Source organism: Neolamprologus multifasciatus, chromosome 2 (assembly GCF_963576455.1).
Source record: "Neolamprologus multifasciatus chromosome 2, fNeoMul1.2, whole genome shotgun sequence".
NCBI lineage: Eukaryota > Metazoa > Chordata > Actinopteri > Cichliformes > Cichlidae > Neolamprologus > Neolamprologus multifasciatus.
This window is the reverse complement of record NC_140440.1, coordinates 13,814,390-13,838,543: the sequence shown is the minus strand read 5'-3', so window position 1 is coordinate 13,838,543 and position 24,154 is coordinate 13,814,390. Positions and strand designations below refer to the sequence as shown.

General features: G+C 42.8%; 1 protein-coding gene across 1 annotated transcript; it reads left to right on the top strand.

The window, feature by feature from the left end:
* Positions 1 to 39: 39 nt before the first annotated feature.
* enpp6 (ectonucleotide pyrophosphatase/phosphodiesterase 6) lies at positions 40 to 21,095 on the top strand. Its single transcript, XM_085171286.1, has 8 exons — positions 40 to 920; positions 6,023 to 6,202; positions 10,336 to 10,447; positions 13,654 to 13,795; positions 13,909 to 14,088; positions 18,831 to 18,968; positions 20,265 to 20,388; positions 20,784 to 21,095. The coding sequence occupies exons 1-8, from the start codon at positions 665 to 667 to the stop codon at positions 20,981 to 20,983; spliced, it is 1,332 nt and encodes a 443-aa protein (XP_085027412.1). The 5' UTR covers positions 40 to 664; the 3' UTR covers positions 20,984 to 21,095.
* The last annotated feature ends 3,059 nt before the right edge of the window (positions 21,096 to 24,154 follow it).

Below are 24,154 nucleotides of genomic sequence, written 5' to 3'. Positions count from 1 at the left end.
TAACATGTGAGCCATTTAGGCTGTGGCTCGGCTCCACTGGAGTGAATGAAGGAGGGAAGTACTGAATAAACCTCTCTGGGAGGAGCAGAAACACGTCATCTTTTCATCACGCAAAAAACAAGACAAAGTTAAATCCAACAATAAGTCCTATAAAGTCTTATGAGCCGCGGAGTAAAGTTAAAGGTTTTAAATGTGTGTGATGTGATTTTGAGCCTAAAGTCCGTAAATGAGATGCTTCTTGATGCATGTGCTTGAGAACAACATGTACGGCTGTGGACGATCTTTAGGTGGATACTGATGGGCGACCACCGCGCATGTTTAATGCTCTCGTGCAGCCCCTCATAGGCTGACTGTCGAGGCTCATAGTTACCTCTGGATAGTGACAGGCGGAAGGAGAAGTAGTTCCTATCAACTAGGTGCTATGTTGGTGAAATCATGATGGTGGAGTATTTATTTTCATGTTAATATAAAATACACATTTGTCCCGTCTGTGAATCTTTCTCTGCACAAACGCTGTTATCGGAGGTCGATGATCGGTGATCGGCGCAGCCAGCAGGTTCTCACCGAGTGCGCACGGAGAAACCTTTGGTAGCTGCTGCGGCACAGCAGTAAACTCCCTCCACCAGAAAGTTTCAGACAGAGAAGCGGATCATGCGTTAATGTCATGTCCAGCAGAAAGACTCCTGCGATCTGCCCTCGGACCTTCCTGCTGCTGCTGCTGCTGTTTGACGCAGGACAGCTGGGTGTCGAGGCTCACCCGCTGCTCGTGTTCTTGATCGATGGATTCCGCTACGACTACATGGATGACCTGCACGATCTACCCGGATTTCGTGAGCTTGTGGAAAATGGTGTGAAGGTTGACCACTTAACGCCGGACTTCCCAAGCTTGTCCTACCCTAATTATTATTCCTTGATGACAGGTAATCCGTCTCTTTATGCGTCTCTGTAGCTTCTAACACAACAACTGATATTTTAAGAAGACATCAAGTGAAACTCCCAGCTGATCAAATCAAATACGTTTGATTTGATCAGCTGGGGAAAAAGTTTTAGGTCCTAAACAACCAGATCTAATTACCCGGACATGTGAAACATGTAAAACATGTAAAACATGAAACGCAAGAACATAAAAGTTACACTAGAGTCACCCTGAGAGGCCTTTTCATTATACATAAAGCGCATTAACTTTGAGGCCGTGAGAGGACAACAAAAAACACATAAATAGAAAAAGTAGGTGATTAAAATCCAGCCGTCTACAGACACATCAGTCATCAGAGTCAGTGCGATTTGCACATTCCTGTTGTCCAGCAGTGTAATGGCGGCTGGGATCGTTTCAAGCTTTGCATCCTAATAAGTCATCTTCCTGCCGGATCAGTTTGTGTTCAGAGTTTCAGCTGCTCACAGACGGAGAAGCTCACAGTCTCGTTTTGCTTCTGCTTCTTTTTACGCTGCTGGTAATGCTTAACTGATAATAAGTGACTTCTATGTAATCTCTGACTGCCGAGTTAAACATCAGCAACATCAGCTTTACACTGTCTAAATAATTGAAAAAGAAAGTCTGTCTGCAGTTCGTTTAATTGTATAATATGTAATAATTGAAGTTAATTATCTGAACGGCACATCAAAAGGCTTCTACAGAGGAGATTTAAAAATCACAATACTGATGAGTTTGGGTTGTGCTGTGTAAGAGAACTGCAAATATTCAGGGATACACACAGTACACGGTTTATGACCAATACTGATATTGTAAATGTGTAAATCTGCCATTAAATATCTGATGCAGTCTCTGCATCTGATGATTTTTTTATACAAAATAGAAAAAATACTTTGGAGATATGTCTCTATGCGTTTTGCGTACCTTAAAGTAACACGCAAATATAAATAGTTAAAACATAAATATTTGTTTGCCAATAAATAATTTTTACTCAAAAAAATCTACTTTTGTTTGCCAATAAATTATTTGAATTTGTTACAATAATTAAGAGAGTATAACAGAAGAAAAATCTAATACAAAATTACAGGACAATTCTGGAGACTGTCTGCAACGTTATTGTAGTTTTCTGTCATTTATTCAACAGAAAAGTCAGTAGAAATGAAATGTGCTAAAATCCAGAGCAGTTACATTTCTTGTTTGCCAGAACTCTTGGCATGGTGGGGGTGGTGGTGGTGGGGGGGGGGGGGGGGGGGCTGATTCAACACAGGAATGGCCTGAGGATAAAAAGTCCTCTTGAGCCTCTCTGTTCTTGTTCGGATGGTGCAGAACCTTCTGCCTGTTTTCAGAAGCTGCAGCAGTTCATTGCTGGGATGGGACGGCTCCTTCAAAATCTGAGTTGCTCTAGTCCAGCATCTCCTGACGTAAATGTCCTGTAGGGGAGGGAGAGCAGTCCTGCAGCAGCGTTCTGCCATACGGATCACTCTCTGAAGAGCTTTTTTGTCCTTGACACAGCTGTTCCCAAACCAGGATGTGATGTTCTGTGTGAGGATGCTCTCCACAGTGCTGTATAGAAAGTCCTGAGGATCTCTGGAGAGACCCTGAACTTCCTCAGTTGTCGTAGGTGGTGCAGGTGCTGCCTAGCCTTTTTGGTCTGGACATGAGTGTGGGCAGACCATGTCATACGATAAGAGTGTGACGATAAAATGCAAACTGTGTCCAGGACTGAAACAGACTCATTTCATATGGATAACAGAACTTCAGAAAGCATCCACATAAACACACTAACAGAACTTGGAGTGATAGTACAGTCTAGTGTATGCGAACCCCAGACCAGCAGCCAGACCTCAACCCAACTAAAGGCTCGCAGCCTCTGTTTCTTGGTGGTAACTGTTCTGAAACACTTGATGTTGGGATTCGTTGATTTTGTGCATATGTGAATACTTCATGAGGGAGTTGTGTTGGTGTGTGGGACTATAAGGTATATATTGTTAACTTGTGACCAGTGTTGGTCAAGTTACTTGAAAAAAGTAATCAGTAACTAATTACTGATTACTTCCCCAAAAAAGTAATCCCATTACCTTACTGATTACTTATTTTCAAAAGTAATTAATTACTTAGTTACTTTTTAAAAACACGATTTACAACCTGAATAGGTGATAAAGTGATAGATCTTTCAGCCCAATTCTACTTTGTAATAAGTAATATATTACTCTTAAAAGACTTTTAAAGAAAGTCATTGTCAGCACAAACATAAAATTAGAAGCATGTAGCGAAACTGAGGCCAACACTGGTTTTAATGGGCCAGCCTCACACACAGCTCACACGCTCTTATGGCACGCAGCGGCGAATACCCACCTTTTAAGTCTACGATACATATTTCATATATTACATGTTACAGTCAAATAAAAAGTTCAATCCAGTTTAAGTAGCGCCAAATCTCAAGGCGCTTAATATTGTAAGATTAAAATGCTGTAATAACCTGATACAAAGAAACCCCAACAATCAGACAGCTGAGCACTTTAGCCACAGTGCTAAAGGTGTGAAGGAGAAACCCGCAGTGCATCATGGGAAACCCCAGCTGTGCTCTGTGTCAAAGGGGCTGTAATAAAAGGACTCAGCATGCGCGCTCTGAAACCCATTCATTTCTATTGCCACGCAATAAAGGTTTCCTGTTTGCTGAGCAAAGCACAGCGCAACAAGGAGTACTTGCACATGTTCAAACGGTTGACCTTTGACCTGTGCATTGCGCCGTACCTTAAACAGAAACAAAGCCTACAGCTGTGCGAAGTTCAACCACACGATAAAGGAAACCACTCTGTGCGTATCCGAGTTCTGTGACCTTTAAGTGCATATAAAGGGAGCTCCTTTACAAGAGCGCTGCAGACCTCAGGGGTGTGGAAATGTCACACTCTTCACTAGTGGGATAGTTACAAAGCTTTCTTCTTCATGAATGAGCTGTACATGTGTTTTTAATTAAACATCTGGACACAATAAAACACAAACTCTCATAGAAGATATAAAGTCATCCAGTACACTTAGAGCACAAAATGACGTACAAGCGGAGCACAGCCGCCAGTCCTGCGCTCCAGCTAGAGGTGAGTGCAGCGCACGCCTGATCTGAAAGGGTCTTTACTCTATTGCAGCATAACTAAGGCTGGAGTCTGAGTCTCTGAGGTTTAGCAAAAAGGAAAGTTTGAAGCCAAATCTTGAAAGTAGAGATAGTGTCTGTCTCCTGAATCCAAACTGGAAGCTGGTTCCACAGAAGAGGGGCCTGAAAACTGAAGGCTCTCCCTCCCATTCTACTTTTAAATACTCTAGGAACAACAAGTAGGCCTGCAGAGCGAGAGCGAAGTGCTCTAATAGGGTGATATGGTACTACAAGGTCATTAAGATAAGATGGGGCCTGATTATTTAAGACCTTGTATGTGAGGAGCAGGATTTTGAATTCTGGATTTAACAGGAAGCCAAAACAGGAGAAATCTGCTCTCTTTCTAGTCCAGTCCCACACTGAGAGCAGGAGGTCTGAAGTGCAGCAAACAAACCCTCAAGATGTTCTTATAATAACAATTTTATAGACAGTGATACTATTTATAGTGGGGGGAGAGTGGGGGTGGTAAAATGTTTTCTTCTTCCTGAGGGGGGCGTAACAGAAAACAGTTGAGAAGCAGTGCCTGAGTCACTGAGAAAGGGAGATCAACGTGGTTGCTAAGAGTTGCCTGCAACACGAGACCGTGCACCAGCTAACAGCAACGGGAGCTTTGGGAGTTGGAAGAAGTTAACCATCGATCACCAAGCAACGACTTGCCAACTGTCCGCACGAAATCAAATATGGATGTCGACTAACAGCTCTCGTTGTGGCCCCCAAAGCCCCACTGATGATGAAGAAACATCTCTTGACTTCAGCCATCACTCACTAGCTGCAGCAGAAACCTTCATCCGTGCCCTGGTCACCACCTGGCTTGATAACTATAATGGAGCAGCTCCAGCATGTCCAGAGCTCCTCCAGGCTTCTATCAGGCACTAAGCTCTGGAAACATCATCGCCACCCTCAGAGATCTCCTGCTCAAGTCCTGCATTACTCAATGCCCTGGCCCCTCAGTACCTCTGCTGCACCCACACACACAGTCTCGCTGCATCCTCAGCTATGGGTCACCTCCATCCCTGTGGGGACAGAGCCTTCAGTGTGGCGGCCCCTCACCCTCACATGAGCCCCGTCACTGAAACTCCTCAACTCAAGTCTTCAACGAAACCTTGAACCTTTTGCCTTGTTTTTGTTTATTTACACTGTTGTGAAGCATCTTTGGGTTTGTTGAAAGATAAATACACATACACATCTAAGTCATTAATATTATTATTACTTGCTGAACCAGGGGCCCGAAGACTTGTGTTCACCTGACACGGCCTCTTAACAGGTCACAGAAGTAGGTCAGGTCTGGGTCAGAGGGTCAGATTGTTCTGTCATGATTACAGGTTAAGATGTTTATTTAAAAAGGTGAAGTTTGTGTGGAGATAAAAGAATCTGAGCTGAACACGAGTGGATATCAAGGAGCGTCTGTGAGAGGAAGAAGGCTGGACGTGCAGTCACGTGTGATTCGAGGGAAGCACAGTAAAGGTAGAGGAGGGGCTAGTGGCATTAAGAGATTTGATTGGACAATCCAGTGTGAATAATGAAAATGAACCAATGAGCTGCTGTCGGTGTTTGCAGGGCTGATGAGGTACTGGGACACTGAGGTGAAACTATTCTGAAAATGTTTGATTTCATTAGATAATTTTTACCTGATGTTTTTATTTAAAGTTTTTTGGGAGAAAATATTTCAGTATTGCAGCCGTGTACACTAAATGTTTCCTGTGGCTCTGTGAGCTAATCCAGATTATTGCCTGAGCACAGGATGATCACTGTAACACAGGAAGTAGAGAACCCCGCAGGTTCCTCTGTGGGGTTCTCTGGCTTTGCTCCAGGCAGCAGAACTATCATATAAACAGGTTTTTACGGGTTTAATAATGATTTACAAATGTGCTCTGACTGTGGGGCAACTTTTGTCTTGCATACAGTGTAATGTTACTTTTTCTTATTATTGTTCTTGTTATTAGGCCGTCATTGTGATATTCATCAGATGACTGGAAACTACATGTGGGATGAAGTCTCCAAGAAAGAATTCATAATTGGGACCAATCCTGACAGCCGGTTGCCAATTTGGTGGGACGGGTCAGAACCACTGTGGGTCACCTTGCAGAAGCTGGGAAGGAAGGTTTTCATGTACTACTGGCCGGGTACGTGCACACGATCAACGTGAAACTCTATCTGAAGTTGTCTGTGTGTTAAGGTGCTAAGTGGAAATGCAATGGCTGTTATTGGCAAATTTCACATCAGCTAAAAATAGGGCTGTCGATTCAGGATCAATTATCCCGTCAAGTAATCGAGTAATCGGATAAGAAATGCTTTCGTCTGATTATTGAGTGATAATAAATATTCAAATGAGAAATGCTCCTGATCACGTGGTCGACTGTAAAGGTGTGTTATGAAATGAAAATGGAACCAGCTTCCAGTTTGGATTCAGGAGACAGACACTATCTCTACTTTCAAGATTAGGCTTCAAACTTTCCTTTTTGCTAAAGCATATAGTTAGGGCTGGACCAGGTGACCCTGAATCCTCCCTTAGTTATGCTGCAATAGACGTAGGCTGCCGGGGATTCCCATGATGCATTGAGTTTTTCCTTTCCAGTCACCTTTCTCACTCACTATGTATTAACAGACCTCTCTGCACTGAATCATATCTGTTATTAATCTCTGTCTCTCTTCCACAGCATGTCTTTATCCTGTCTTCCTTCTCTCACCCCAACCAATCACAGCAGATGGCCCCGCCCCTCCCTGAGCCTGGTTCTGCTGGAGGTTTCTTCCTGTTAAAAGGGAGTTTTTCCTTCCCACTGTCGCCAAAGTGCTGCTCATAGGGGGTCATATGATTGTTGGGTTTTTCTCTGTATCTATGAAGCACCTTGAGGCGACATTTGTTGTGATTTGGCGCTATATAAATAAAATTGAATTGAATTGAATTGAATTGAAAAAAACATCAAATCCATATGTGTAGGTTTATGGTACACGTCAGCTTTTAGATGTCCCCCATTACTGATGGAAACCTCACAGTCTAAGAAGGCTAACCTGCCTTATTCTATGAGTTTCAGATCTGTGGACTCTACACTCTCTCACCATTTTCCTTCCCTGTTATATTGTTGTGAAGTTGTGAAGTGTTGTGAGGTTTATCCTGAAAGGCGCTGTAGAAACCAAGTTTTACTTACTTACCACTAAAGCAGTGTTTGAGTGTGCCTTGTGATTCAGGTTGAACTTGGTCTTGACTTGGTCGGTCTGGTTCAGACCTTGAGATGTTAGGGTCACTCGTACTCAAAGTGTACTTTTCCAATTTTCAGTGATGTACAACTATTGTAATTGTTCCCATTTACGCGCTAGCTTTACAAACAAACGACCAACTATTACGGTCATGCCTGCTTACTTTCAGCATTAGCGAAGACACAATATCTACTTTTAAAATTAGGCTGATAAAGCCTATAAAGCATCATTAGGGCTGGATCAGGTGACCCTGAATCCTCCCTGAGTTACGCTGCAATAGGTCCAGGTTATTGTCCTTTTTCTATGTTTGTCCTTCACTCACTGTGTGTTTATACACCACTCTGTGTTTAATCATTAGTTATTATTAATAGTTGGGGTGAGAGAAGGAAGACAGGATAAAGACATGCTGTGGAAGAGAGACAGAGGTTAATAACAGATATGATTCAGTGCAGAGAGGTCTGTTAATACATGAGTGAAGAAGAAACACCCAGTGCATCATGGGAATCCCCGGCAGCCTACGTCTATTGCAGCATAACTAAGGGAGGATTCAGGGTCACCTGGTCCAGCCCTAACTATATGCTTTAGCAAAAAGGAAAGTTTGAAGCCTAATCTTAAAAGTAGAGATAGTGTCTGTCTCCCGAATCCAAACTGGAAGCTGGTTCCATTTTCATTTCATAACACACCTTTACAGTCGACCACGTGATCAGGAGCAGTCACTAAAAGAAGAAACCATCTGTTTACTCGTTTTTCTGTTTGTTTGTAGAGTCATATCATGTCTCTGCATTGGTCCTGTAGATTACCAACAGCTTGATAGAAAGGCTAGTTTTGGTGCTCCACATAGTATGAACCTAGTAAGCAGTTGTGAGGATGGTATATGGTTAAGACTGTAGCTGCTTTGTAGTCTGTAGACTACTCTGCTTAAGAACAAAAGCAATTTGATATGATTAAAATTGCATAACGGGTGAAAAATACTAAAGTCACTAAGAAAAATAAAATAAAGTAAAAATAAGTCATTGTTACTGTTACTGACCTGCAATGATGATAAAAAATATTAGGTTTCATCATTCATATGCTAAAGAATGTGAACTTTATTGCTATTTTCCCCCAAAACATAGTAATAATACATAATCTGACTGATATTCAAAGGGTATATTTTCTGAATTTGAATTATATTTTGGTTTTCATGACTAGGACTGGTGCTAATTTTAAAAAATCAAGTCAATGAAAGAAAAATGTTTTAATATATATTTATTTTATAGCATTTTGTAAATGTAAACAGGGGGTGGCCATTTTTGGCCACGAACAAGCTGAGAGGTTTTTTTTGTTTCGCTGTCACTGCACAAAAAAACAAAGATGTACAAAAAAAACCTGTTAATTATTGCTATACATCTAACCTCCACCATGGTTATAAAATAAATCAGTTTGCATGTATTATTTGGAAAAAAATCAGGGTTTTATGATTTTTTCCATTCATGAGTTCGTAGGATTATGTGATTAAACTGGTATTTAAAGGGTTAAAATTCTGAATTTGAATGAAATTTTGATTTTCATGAACAGCACTGACGCCAATTTAAAAAAATCAAGTCAGTGAAAGTGGAATTTTTCCTTTAATATATATGAATTTTATAGCATTTTGTAAACGTAAACAAATGGCCACCCACAAGCTGAGAGGGAGTTTTTCTGTTTTTGCTCTCCCTGCACAAAAATATCAATGCATTATAATCAATGTTGATGTGAATCAATTACATCTCCCAGACTCTACTATTAATAATACAAGAAATTTCAGTAGCAATGCAATTATACAAAATTGTGAGATTTGAGGTTGTCTTCCAGCTAGTGCAGTGGACAAACAAACTGGTGTTTAAAGGGTTAAAAATTAAAAAGTAATAACTATTTTATATTTATGAAAAGAACTGAAGTTAGTTAAAAGCTTAATGCAGAAAAAAAGGTAAAAAAAAACATAAAAATAATAAAAATTACAGACCTAATCTGTTGGTGGCCACGAACAAGCTGAAAGCGTCGTGATTTTGAACAAACCCAGAGGGTTAAGTATGTAATTGTTATTTAATGTGATAACATCCAGTGAAAAACATACGAAACAAATTAATTTTAAAGCTGTGAAATCTTGTGTTCGGCACCGCCTGGCTTCACTGCAAATAGCTTGTCTGGGGTCAGCTTTAACATCCCTCTGGGTTCTTGGCTGGCTTAGCGTCACCACGCTGTCAGTGCTTGTGAAGAGCTGCAGTTGTGTTTAACAGTATGATGCAGTTGTTTCTGTGCTGGAGCAGTCTCCACTTTAACATCTCGCTCTCATCCTTTTGTGCAATGAAAATAAAAGTAATGTCCAAATCCTCTGACACACAGATTGAAATCAGCTGCTACTTCACACACATTCCTCTTCTCTCGAGGGCATACCTCCACCTCTCTAGGCTCTCTTCCATCTAGATCTGAGACACCTGCCTGACCTCATCTGTCCATCACCACTGCGAATAAGAACGGGCTTACAGTTGGTTTCTTTACCACTGTCTCGCTGTCCTCATACATGCACTGCACCAGCCATTCTCTAGATCCACAGTGCAGCTCCTTATGGCTTTCTTTATACTTCTCCATCAACGCTATTAAAGCTAGCATCACATCTGAAGTTCTCTTTCTCAGCATGAAGCCCTGTAATTACAGGGTACTTGCGCCTTAGTTGCAGGTTGCAATAGAAAGTGTTACCAACTTATACAAACCATCAGAAAATAAAGAAGACGAGTAAACACGAGGGAACGATGAAGCTAAACTCCAGCAATAACAGAACGATAACCAACCAAACACAAAGATTACAACACAAAGACTCGTGACCCCAAAAACACTAAACCCAGGTTCAGAGAGGGACAATGACAACCAAGGGAAACTGCTGTAATTTCTTTGTTAGAATAACAACAGAAACACTCTGATGGCTGCTGGTCAACATAATAAAAGCAAGTATTGTCTATGACATACAGGTAACAGGCTATCATAGCATGTTAACTGTTTGCAGAGGTGCCTGTAAATGATGGAGTGATTTCATGTGTTTCAGGCTGTGAGGTGGAGATTCTGGGTGTGCGTCCATCTTTCTGTGAGGAATACGTGTACAACCCCTCAGAGAAAAATCTCACAGCATCAATAACAAATGCACTAACAGTCTTAAGGTAACATGATTTACTTCTGCTATCACATTAATTAAGGCTTCAACTCCAGTTCTGACTGAACTTTGACCTGCCAGGTTCACAGTGCCAAAGGTGATGTTAGAATGAATTGTAGGAGGGCAGGTGGTGATGACTGCAAAGGAACAGACCAAGAACAAGAACAGGGACATGGATCTGAGCTATGAGCCAGTCCTCAACGACGTAAAGCGAAATGTGGACATGAAGAAATTAAACTCAGAAGGAAGACGGGACATGGGGGGGGGGGGGGGGGGGGGGGGGGGCTGGAAGAGAGATTTAATTTGTGAGACATAACAAATGAGACAAATTGTAAGAGAAGCAAGTGGCTTTAACCAGACAGTTATGGGGCGTGATGGTTGAATTTCATACGGTCCATTGTACTAGTGAGCGAGTTTCCTGGAGAAGATAAAGAAACTCTCTGACCTGAGGGGGCCCAGTGTGCACCAGCGCTCTGCCACCCGACAAGTCTGGTCTGTTGTGCGCTGCTGTGCAGCTCTAGTCTCCCAATCCCTCCTCTAATAGGGGTGGTTGATCACCTAAGGATGCATTGAAAAATAAGAGCCCTGTGAGCGTACTCATTCCAGGACATTTGGGAACTCCAAGAGGAAGGGTTACTAATAACTGCGAAGAGGCCTCTAGTCCCTTAAGCTGCTCAGTTTGATCATTCGTTTGAGGGAGAACCAGAACATAAGCTGACCGTAGCTGCCAGATCGTTTTCCACACATGTGAAACAAATTGGGGACCTCTGCCAAAACAGTCCGAGCCAGGAGGCCCGTTTTCAATGAAAGGGGCTGCCTGGAGAATCTTTAAATTATGGAAACAATCAGAGTCTTTTTATTAGAGGCAGGCAGACTAGTGCAATATGAAACCAAGATCTACTGGGAGATGAGAGATTGCAACAGACCTGAGGGGCCCGGGAAATGCTTTCACTATGAGCACATTACACAGGCTGCTATATGTTCTCTTACATCTTTCTCTAGAAAGGAACATTTGACAGAAAGGAGGGTTCTGCTTACCTCGAGGGTGGATCTTTGATGAGGCTGCAGAACAGTGATGGTCGGGGGGCCAATTACCTGGATCTGGTTTGCATGGCCTGTTGGAAGGTGTCCTCTATTTCCCATTTGAGGGTGCCTACTACACAGTTACTACACGGTTACTACACGGTTACTACACAGTTACTACACAGTTACTGCACGGTTACTACACGGTTACTGCACGGTTACTGCACAGTTACTACACGGTTACTACACAGTTACTACACGGTTACTGCACGGTTACTACACGGTTACTACACGGTTACTGCACGGTTACTACACGGTTACTGCACGGTTACTGCACGGTTACTGCACAGTTACTGCACGGTTACTACACGGTTACTACACAGTTACTGCACGGTTACTGCACGGTTACTGCACGGTTACTGCACGGTTACTACAGAGTTACTGCACGGTTACTGCACGGTTACTGCACGGTTACTACACGGTTACTGCACGGTTACTGCACGGTTACTGCACGGTTACTACACGGTTACTGCACGGTTACTACACGGTTACTGCACGGTTACTACACGGTTACTGCACGGTTACTACACGGTTACTGCACAGTTACTGCACGGTTACTCCACAGTTACTGCACAGTTACTACACAGTTACTGCACAGTTACTACACGGTTACTACACAGTTACTGCACAGTTACTACACGGTTACTGCACGGTTACTGCACAGTTACTGCACGGTTACTACACGGTTACTACACAGGAGGGAGGGAAAGATTTTTCTGGTTTGATGGATTCCTTTTCTGACTCAAACTGATGAGACAGAGCATCTGGTTTTACATCCTCAGAGCCTCGATGTAAGTGGTGGAAAAGCTAAATCTACTGAAGAACAGAGACCAACACGGTTGTCTTGACTTTAACCGTTTAGCAGACTGTATGTAGGAGAGGGTTTTATGATCTGGCCATACTGTGAATACCAGTTCGGCCCACTTCAAGCAACGTGGCCACTCTTCTAGCTCCACCCCCAGCAGCTCACAGTCCTGACATCCTTTCTGCTCAGTAGACATTAGATGTTGAGGAAAGAAAGCCCAAAGATGGAGGCGGAGCTTTAATAACACCACGCCTACCCAGGAGTCTGAAGCGTCCACTTCCTAAGTGAACTAAAGTTTGGGTGTGGTTAAGATGGGTGTGGAGGTGAACTACTGCTGGGCCACACCAGACTCTGACTGGTTTCCTGCTCCCCCCAGATCATTACAGTATTTGAGAGTGATGGCTCTTTTGTGTATGTAGAAAAAGTTTCAGATCTTTGAATTCTGCTCATGAAAAATGGGAGCAAAAACAAAAGTGTTTATATTTTTGTTTAGTGTACTTAACAGAAGGTTGGTGACTCAACCCCTGACTGCCCCAGTCAAGATACCCGAACCCTAACCCCAAAATGCTCCATTGGACTATCAATGTGTGTAAATGTTGGATAAAAAAACTGTCTGTACGAAAGGCCGAATGAAGCAAGTTGTGAAAAGCACTTTGAGTGCTTAGTACAATAGAAAAGAGCTACAAAAGATCGATTTACAATCTGTTTTGCACAGGGAGCGGTCGTTTGCTGACAGAATTCATTATTGTTGTTGCAATTTAATCCAGTTTGAATCAACACTGTGTTCCTCCATCACCTGAGCTCAGCCCTTTCTGAGGTCTGCATCAGCTCGATGACCACAGCTGTCCGCTGCAACACTTAGCAGCTGAACAGTTCCTCCGATAACTGTTGTGGCTTCACTGACATTAGGACAGTTACAGAAAATGTCTACCTCACATCACAGTAAGATGTCATACAATGTAAGCACCTTATTTTATTAGTTTGAGCCTGTGTTTCATTGCTTTTATTAACTTTACTACTGGAACTTGGGTGTAGTGTCACTCAGAGCTCCAGCATTTGATGTCTGAGGTAACTAGACTGCAGAGTCAGCTGTGCAAAGTAGGAAGGCACATTAGACTAGAGGTGAGAGTCCTCGGTGATGCACAGGGAGCTGATTCAAAGCTAAGATAAGTCTGGGTAAGAAACACAGCGCAGAGAGAGCAGAAGAACAGACAGTGCAAAGATGGCCGTGACAGTTTTTGGTGCACTTAATAAAATAACACTTAGAGAAGGTAGTAGACTAACCATTTAATCTGTGTGTGTGTGTGTGTGTGTGTGTGTCTTAGATCAAACCAAGCAGACATGGCAGCAATATATTATGAGAAAATTGATGTGGAGGGCCATCACTTTGGTCCAGACTCTCGTCAGGTCAAAACAGCTGTGCAACAACTGGATCTTGCGATGCAGAAACTCAACAGCAAAATCAAAGTAATAACACAATAACTGTCATTACGATTACAGATTCTGCAATTTTTCCTGTCATGTGGTTTGTTTTCATGTTCTTTCTTTCAATGTTTTCATTCTTGTTTTTGTTCCTGCAGGAGATGAATATGGTGAACCAGCTGAACATAATGTTGTTTTCAGACCACGGCATGACAAAACTCCACTGGATGGAGAAGGTCATAGAGCTGGATAAGTACATCAACATGGCAGACATCGTCAAGATGATGGACAGAGGCCCAGTGGTCAGTCTTTGGCCTGAAGAAAACAAGTTCCAGGAGGTGAAACCAGTGTCGTTGGCTCTCTCTGTGCACTATGAGTCATTTCTGTGAGCACTCGCACTCTTGTGCTGCTGTGATTGTAATCACAACCATTTTATGTCATGAAACTTGTGACTGTCAGGAAACGACACCAAATCAATGAGCCAATGGTTGTATTACATACAGAATAACACAAGTATTAGATCATAATATTTTTCAATACTGCAGCGTTTCAGCTGAATTCAATAATGACAACACAGTTACAATGATGTCATTACATCAAATATCGTTTTTCCTGAGCACTTACACTTGTCTGTAACTTTGGAGGACTAGAGATATGAAAAGGATTTTGTATTTTTATTGCACGACAAAACAAGATAAAGTGCAAACTGTGACATCGGCTGAAGCAACTACATTATATCTAACACATCAGCTCTGTGCAAGCATCCACACGAAACACACAAAACTCTGTGGAACTGTAACAAGGTGCAAACCACTGTTTCTACTCGAGACAGGAAAGCCACATAAAACTTTGTCAGAAAACATGTAAAAGACCAGCTTGGAGAGCTAAAACCAAGGTGAACTTTTACCATAATTATGGGATGAAAACGGTTGAAGAAGGAAAGGAACAAAGCTCACCACATTATCTGTCAAACACGATAAAGGCAGAGTTATGGGACGCACATGTAGGTTTACCAAGAGAGTCAGGTCCTTAGTATTATTAATGTTGTGACTGTTGATATAAGTAGTAGGATAAAAGTGCACAGGGCTGTACTGTTTGCTCAGATTGAGACAAATGCTGCAAAATGGATTGGACAGCACTTTATGGTGCAAATGAATAATGATGCAAATCATACTGCAAAGCAACCCAACGTTCTCATGGCAGAGAAATTGGATATTCCTACATGGCCAAGTAAGTCACCTGAGTCACGGGCGATCGTGGCTCAAGAGTTGGGAGTTCATCTTGTAATCGGAAGGTTGCCGGTTCGAGCCCCGGCTCTGACAGTCTTGGTCGTTGTGTCCTTGGGCAAGACACTTCACCCGTTGCCTACTGGTGGTGGTCAGAGGGCCCGGTGGCGCCAGTGTCCGGCAGCCTCGCCTCTGTCAGTGCCCCAGGGTGGCTGTGGCTACAATGTAGCTGCCATCACCAGTGTGTGGATGGATGTGTAAAGCACTTTGGGGTCCTTAGGGACTAGTAAAGCGCTATATAAATACATTTTACCTGATTTCAGCCCATTCTTTCAATTCAGTTCACAGATAGTGGAGGTAACTGTAAAGGCTAGAGATGGTAATTAATAAGAATGTAGGGATTCTGATTCTGTTATCTGTTATTGGTTGTCACTGGGTTCTCACTAGCTCCACTTTACATTTGTGCAAATTAATTGCATGTTGTAAAGCTGAGGCTACAGTTGCACACACCAACACACATCCAAATCCTGATGGGGACTCACATATGATCTTTAGTATTTTGCTATGAACACAAAGCCAACAGCACAAAACAAAGATGAAGCACAAAGAGACTACAAAGCGATCGCCACGGTGATTCTACTGTAGAAACCTGAGCAGGTAGAAAGGCTGTTGCTTACCTGATTTGCAGCTCACAAAGGACCGCCCACTTCACCGCGGTCGAGGTACGAGGTCGCTCTTCTGTGTTGTGCCATCCACTCAGCCAGAGGTTGTTTGGTTTCCCCGATGTATAAATCCTGCCAATCCTCCTGCACTTAACAGCGTACACTATGTTACTCTGCTTGTGTCGGGGACCCGATCGTTGGGGTGGACCAGTTTTTGGCGCAGCATGTTTTGGGGTTTAAAAGACACAAAAGTCCTTCTCTCCTGGATCGGCTGGAGCTTTCTTTAGGAGCCTTTCCAGCTTTGACAAAAGTCCAGCTGGGGTAACCACATTTACTCAGGGCCTTCTTGATGTTCTTCTGCCTCCCTGGCTGCTGTGTCAGTGGGGATGGTGTTTCCTCTGTGTTGTAGCGTCCTGATGACGCCCAGTTTATGCTCCAGTGGATGATGAGAGTCAAACCTTAGATACTGATCTGTTTGTGTAGGTTTACGGTACACGTCAGCTTTTAGATGTCCCCCATTACTGATGGAAATCTCACAGTCTAAGAAGGCTAACCTGCCACTGTTCATATCCTCCCTGGTGAATATGATGTGTCGGTCCACTGAGTTTATGTGATCTGTGAAATGTAGAACGTCCTGAGATTTGATTTTCACCCAGGTGTCATCCACATACCTGAGCCAATGGTTTGGTGGTGTTCCAGGGTAGGATAGCAAAGCCCTCTTTTCCACTTCTTCCATGTACAAATTGCCCACGATGGGTGAAACTGGGAGCCCATGGCACACCCATGTTTCTGCCTGTAGGACTGACCTTTGTATGTGAAGACACAGTTCAAACACACTTGGTCGATGCTGAGAGTGGTCCTGTTGCTGAGGTTGGGGTCATCCTGTGATCTCTTACAAACTACCTCCAACGTTTCCTCGACTGGGATGCAAGTACAGAGAGATGTAACGTCGTACGAGACCATGGTTTCATCTGCCTCCATCATGACATCTCTCACTTCCTGGGTCTTGTTTCAGGGGCTCATAAGTATTTTCATCACTGAGCAGTGACAACATTTTCTCATGATGGTCTTTTTGATTTAGCAAAACTGTGCACGTAGCCTTGTGTGCTGGAAGGATGATAATGTTGTTGTCATCATTGATGTGAGTGCCTTCCTCTCCTCCATGCTGATGCTGGATGCAGGAGGCTTTGCATCACTGAGACAGGCCGAAACTTTCATTGCATTTGCTCTGTGTTTCTCCCACTGAGAGCGCTGCGCCCATATAAACAGAATCAACTTTTTGGGGTTTAACCATTATTATTTTACATTTTAATACGGAATTCAAAGGTTTTAATATTTCAACAGATTTTAAAATATGACCATTATAACATGGTCACAAACACACAAGTACTGAATAAATCAATAGGCTAACACATAATAAATTGTTGATAAATAATCCATATTCATATGTAACATATTGATACAACAACAATGTAAATAAAAGAATATTACTCGTGTAAATTTTCCTCAACATGACTTCCAAAAAAGTTACCAAGCTTAAAGTTGAAATGTTGACATCCAAGGTTGGACGTCGTATAGATGTCTTGAATTGGTCAGGGACCGATGGACTCAATGTAGATGATCTGCATGTTTATCCAAGTGTTGAGAGGATGGGCTCTGGCAATGACACTCTCAGAGGTCCCAAAGCCTTTGTTGTGTTGGCTTGTCCTGTTGGAAAATAAACCTTTACCCCAATCTGAGGTCCAGAGCACCGTGGTGCAGGTTATCAGCAAGGATAGCCTGCACTTTACTCTGACTACTCTCCCAGTTCCTTCTGTGAAAAACTGTGCCACCACTATTCTTCACTGTAGGCATGGTAGACATGATGCTTGGCATTCAGGCCAAAGAGTTCAATCTTTGTTTCATCATACAGGGAACTTTCTTTTACAAGGTCTGGGAGTCTTTTGACAAACTCCAGGCAGGCTGTCATGTGAAGCCACCAATGAGTGGCTTCTGGTTGTCCTTCTGAAAGGCTCCTCTCTCTCCAAAGAGCAATGCTGGAGGTCTATCAGAGCGACCTTCTGGTTCTTGCGTCACGTTGAACCCAGTCACGTAGCCAGCTCTAGGAAGAGTCCTGGTGGTTTCAAACCCTTTTCATTTATGGATAATGGAGACCAGTGTGCTCCATCATCTCAAAGACACTCGATACTGCAGAAACCTTTCTGTTCCTCCCATATCTCTGTCTCAGTGCAGCCCTGTCTCTGAGATCTACAGACAATTTCTTGGACTTCATGGCTTGCTCTTTCTCCCTCTCTTCCCTCTCATGTTACTTTTGTCAAGATCTGTGTGATGCAGATCGTGTTAAACAAAAAGGATCCATATGCAGATGCACGGAGACCACATTTATTTTTTTGCCTTTTAGCCTTTATTGGAATCAGACAGTGCTGCGTGTTTTCCCCTCTCTCGCTCCCCTGTCCATGTACCAGGGGCCGCAGGGCAGATTCAAACCTGGGCCTCCTGCTCTCCAACCGTACGGCATATGATCAATGAGTTAAACCGGCACCTGTGGAGACCAGATCTTAACCAAAGACAAGCCATTTATGTGGCTCAATGTCCAGATACAAATACGAAGGGAATTTAAACTTTCAGATCACAGGAACTGAATGAAGCAAAATACAAGGAGCGACAGGAGCTGGGAAACACTGGGGAAAGGTACAAAGGTAAAATGACCAGAAAATACACAGACAGGTGATGAGGAGAGTGGAAAGAGCAGAGGAACACAGCTGGAACAAACAGATGTAACAAAACAGGGGAAGCAAAAGTGGACACAAAGCACATGAGACGAGGACGGTCTAAGACAGGAAACACAGCGAGAACAGAGACAGATGCCCAGAGTCAAGACACTCAAACTTGACACTGGAAGAGGATAACAAACACATGACTGACATGATACAGAGGGAGATATGACGGGCTGGGGAGACCAGGGGACGAAAGGACTAAGGGACAAGAGGAAATCAAACGACCTAAAGTCATCTGACTTACACAAAAAGAGACTTAATACTGACAGAAAACAAAAAGCACAAAGAGACTAAACTGAACCAATAGAGACCAGGAACATAAACCGATGAGCAAGATCACAACAATGAAAAGTAAACAAGATTCAAAAGAGCAAAAAACACCAAACACTGCTTTTCATTCTGTTTATTATTCCAGGTATACGCCAAATTGTCTGAGGTCCCCAACATGGACGTCTATGCCAGAGAAGAGATCCCTGAACGATTCCATTACAAGAAAGGAAAGTTTGTTTCCCCCCTTACACTGGTGGCTGAGCCCGGATGGTTTATCGCTCCGGTAATGGACAATCTCCTTGATCTTATATATATTATATATACTATACAGCAGTATGGTCCCAGAGTTGTGTTGTTCATTCTGTCTTGAACTGTTTTACACGTCTTTAGAAACATTTGGTTACTTTGTCTCTTCTAATAATTTATCGTTTTTGTGTCCTTGTGTTTTAGTTTGTTTATTTCATCTCTAAATGAAAAAAATTCTTCCTACAACAGAAATCAAATCTTCTCCCATATCTGTAGAAGCTCCCATGAATGTGACCTTGTAGCTGCTTTGCTTTCACTCGTCTGTCCAGTTCAAACCAGCTCGATGGTTTCAGTCTGGAGACTGTGCTGGACCTCCATGTTTCCAAGCTCACCATCTTGTTCTTTGTTCCTGAGGTGGTTCTGCCACAGCTTGGACTGTTTGGGTCTTTATCCTGCTGTAGGATGAAGCCCTGACCAACTAGGTGCATACCAGAGGATCCTGCATGGTGCTGCATGAATGCTGTGGTAGCTGTTCTGGTTCAGGGAGCGTCTCTGTACCAGTCACTGACCCTGGATCAGCAAACAGCCCCAGACCATCACACTTCCTCCTCCATGTTTGACCGTTGATGCCACACACTGTGGAACTTTCACCTACTCCACGGCGTACAAAGATCCTGCGTGAAGATTTCAAATGTTGATCCATCCGTCCATGAAACCTTCTTCCAGTCTTCAGTAGTCCAGTGTCGGTGTTTCATGGCCCAGACGAGCCTCTGTGTCTTATTCTGACGTCTGGCTTTCTTGCTGCAGCTCATCCTGTCAAACCTGCAGCTCCAAGTTTCTCCTCACAGCTCAAACTGAGACTTGCTCACTACGACCTCTATGAAGCTGCTTGAAGCTGTTGTCAGTCCTCCGGCAGACAGACTTGCAGATCCAAAACTGAATCAAAGTTTGTCTCTGAGTGCGTTTGATGTGAAGGAAACTCGTCACTGACACCTTGACTTTCTTTACAATTTCTCTGTAGCACAGATCTACATTTATAAGTGTTATGATGGACAGAGCTGCTTCTCACTGCTTTCTGCAGTACGATACTGTTCAACTTACTTTTCTGTCTCTTGTGTTCCTTTTTTTCATTGTGTGTCTGAATTTGCTACAATCCACAGACAAATTTATATTTTAAGCTTCACACGGTTTTGAATTCTTCTGAATCTCATCATCTGCTGACTTAATGAACATGATGTTGCCTTAATGATTTTAATGTCACACATACAGTTTATTATGAATATATATCTATGAAAGCTACATTTGTGTGTGTTTATATCTGTGTCCTTTCCAGAACAAGGCGAGTCTCCCCTACTGGAAAAATGACTCTGGGGAAGCGTCCGCGTGGCAGAATGGCTGGCATGGGTACGACAATGAGTTCATTGACATGAGAGGCTTCTTCTTGGCAGCAGGACCCGGTAACAAAGACATTTTATAGACACACACGTTGCATACAGAGTAAAAGACACCAGACTGATCTGTGTATGTGCATCAGTGGATGGCGGCATGTTTACAGTGCACGTGGCTCTGCAGCAGTGTTTTCAGTAACGAGTCAGGATCTCAGGGTAAATTAAGCTTCGTGTTCTTCATTCACCATCTGCAGGTCAGCTTATGTAGAAACTTCAGGTTTATTCAGTGAAAATATTTTGTAAGAGCTGTGCTGTCAGATTTATTGAAGATATAAACATATTGATTATCCTTAAATTGAATCAAATCGACCTGAATTGTCTGAGAAAAACATCGTTAGCTGTGGTGTATCGATGCTATTATTCTGCTTGGGTTAAAAGACGTTTGTTTGCTTCATTTCTTTCAGACTTCAAGATGAATGTTCGGGCAGCTCCAATCCGATCAGTGGACGTCTATAATCTGATGTGCTGGACGTTGGGAGTGGACCCCCTGCCCAATAATGGGTCCTGGTCTCGGGTCGAGTGCTTGTTGAGTAGTTCTGATGGTGTATCTCATCCCTTCTGGATCTACTGTGTTGGTCTACTAGCAATCATACTGACAACATAGTCCGAAATGATTTACAGGTTTGTTTACGGCGTTTGATAATAGCTAGAAATTATTTTATTTTCTAGAAACATTTAACTATGCAGACGGTAATATTTGTGAAAGGAAGAGGACGGTGAGAGGACGGGAATAAATCAGCTTGAGATCAGAATAAAATATCAACAACACATAAACTGCATCCTAATCTACCTGTCTGCCTCCAGATATTTAACAGACTATTTTTACATTTACGGTTTTGGTGCCAATAAGCCCTTCAGTGTTTGGAAAGTGGACAAAGTTGCAGGCAGCAAATCTGGTTGAGAGCAACAGTTTTTGTGCTGTGAGAGCATCGTTCACGTCACACATTTCCTGTTTGGTGTGACAGAAACGTCTGTGTTTGGTGTCAGTGCCTGACAGGTCCGTAACACTCACCTTTGATTTTGATTGACTGTTTTCTTATTGTTGGGTGATTTTAAAAAGCTTTTCAGTCTGTATGATGTTTGATTATTGGTCCTTGTTTTCACGTCTTAAATCTGTTAGATCTGCGACAGCCTGTGTAACACACCTTTTGTGAAAAGTGATCTATATGAATAAATCTGAAAAAGTGTGCTTGTCATTGTCGTAGTTGTGCAGTTAGTATTAATGATGTGTAACAGTGTCCTGAGCTCCAGTAGAGAAAACTTGAGAAATAATGGATATTGATTTAATTTGATTTATACAGAGCCAAATTACAACAGCAATTTATAATAATAGTAACAATGATTAAACATTGTATTTATAGGCGCCTTTAAAGACCCTCGAGGTCACCTTACATTTGTACAGTGCTTCCCAAACTTGTTTGCTAGGCCCCTTTGTTTTACAAGAAAAATCTTGGTGTTACTGTCCCTCCATTTACAAAGGCAGAGGCATCACGCTGTGATTATTTTACGTGTAGTTGTTTTTTTCCTGTGTAATAATATTCAACATTGCTGTCAATACATTTTAAAACAAATGCCCCTCTGTGCAAAATGGGTTTAAAAACATAAACAGCTGTGGGATCCTGTTTGTCCGTGATTTGAACCGAGGGAACAAATTGTGTCAGGATCAGCCTGATGTTATTTGTATCCTGTAACTTTACTGTATAAAGAGCAAACATCTCCAACATGTCAGGAGTAGTTAGTCATTACAACAAGTGTTTGTGAACTAAAGATCAAGAATGTGGGATCCTGTTTGTCCGTGATTTGAAGAGCCCAGCGCTGCTCCTGATGCAGAGAAAACCAATCCTGCAGGGAGACCTACCTCAGCACCTGTGCAGGTGAAACCAAAGGGAAGATTTGGTAAATGGCCTGTATTTATATAGCGCTTTTACTAGTCCCTAATGACCCCAAAGTGCTTTGGGGTCCTTAGGGACTAGTAAAAGTCATCCACACACTGGTGATGGCAGCTACGTTGTAGCCACAGCCACCCTGGGGCGCACTGACAGAGGCGAGGCTGCCAGACACTGGCGCCACCGGGCCCTCTGACCACCACCAGTAGGCAACGGGTGAAGTGTTTTGCCCAAGGACACAACGACCGAGACTGTCGAAGCCGGGGCTCGAACCGGCAACCTTCCAATTACAAGGCGAACTCCCAACTCTTGAGCCACGATCGCCCTATCGATATGCTTCACCATATTTTCTAGTCTTTAACTTGGAAACATATTCAGCGATGCTTCGTCTCCTGTTTTGCGTTTGTGTCAGCGCCCCTTCAGAAACCTGTCCATTATGCTAGCAGTGTCCAAGCGTTCTTTTTTTCTTTTCATACGCCCCCCCTCAGGGGGCGGGCCACACACTTTTATATGTGGCACTTTTATATACTTTTATAAAAACATAAGGTAAACAAAAATAAAACATAAGCATAAAAGCTAAACAAGGTAAAAATAGACTAAGACGGAGTCATGATGAAGTCAATTCTGAATAGATGGTTTTAAGCTGCAATTTAAAAGTAGAGAGTTTGTAGTCCGGAGATGTAGAAGTGGAGCAGGTGGAACAGACAGAAGGGAAGCTGAAGAAGAGCAGTGAGTACGTATGGAGAAGATCAGATACATATGGAGGTTATGAGGTTATGAAGCACTGAGGTGAACTGGAAGCTTATACTGTAAGGTAAGATAGTACAAGGAAAACTGCAACAATCATTTGACCCCCTATGGGAAAGCACTTTGGCGACAGTGGGAAGGAAGGTGATTTATTAAATGTATAAATGTTATTGTACTTGATTCTAATCTGCAGCTGAGTCTCTTACACTGATGGATAACACCGAAGCAAGAACACCTGTTCAACCAATCACATTCATTCCACTTTGATCTGCGACAAACTGAAGCAATCATCTCTTGTCCTTTTTGAAACATTGTTGCGTGTAACTGGTATATTTGTATGTTCTGTATATTGCAGTTTTCACATCTCTGGAAAAGTTGGCAGTATTGACCCTGTGCACGAGAAAATGCCGACTTCCTGGTTTGAGACCGGATGTAGGGTTGTACATTTCCGGTAGCTTTACTTTGCGGTGAATCGTTACTGCAAAGATATACTCCACAATCATGTCCAAAACTCGAAAACGGAAAGATGGCGTTAAGTTACAAAGAGCAGAAGGTGGGAACACTCACCACTGCTGTGTCATAAAAAATCTAATACATTGTGTATCCTCAAACAGCATCTTGAGTGAGATATTTGCTTTTTTGCCATGTTTGTGGACTTTGTGTGCCATAATAAAAAGTGAATTTGACTGCCAAGACAAATAAACACTCTAATACCCTCCATTCCATCCATTTTCTGCTGCTTACCCAGAGCCAGGTCACAGGGGCAGCAGCCTAAGCAGAGGCCCAGACCTCCCTCTCCCCAGTCACCTCCTCTAGCTTATCTGGGGAACACCGAGGCGTTCTCAGGCCAGCCAAGAGATGTAATGTCTCCAGCATGTCCTGGGTCTGCACCAGGGTCTCGCCTAGGAGGATCCTTGTCAGGTGCCCGAACCACCTTAACTGGCTCATTTCAATGTGGAGTAGCAGCTCTACTTTTAGGCCCGCCAAGCTCCTCACCCCATCTCTAAAGGAGAGGCCAGCCAGTCTTTGGAGAAACAGGGTCGCCACCAAGGAGGGCACAAGATGGACAACCAAAGACTGAAACACTGCCAGACAAACTGCTTTGTTGATTCTGCTGCAAGAATCAACATGAGATCGTTGAA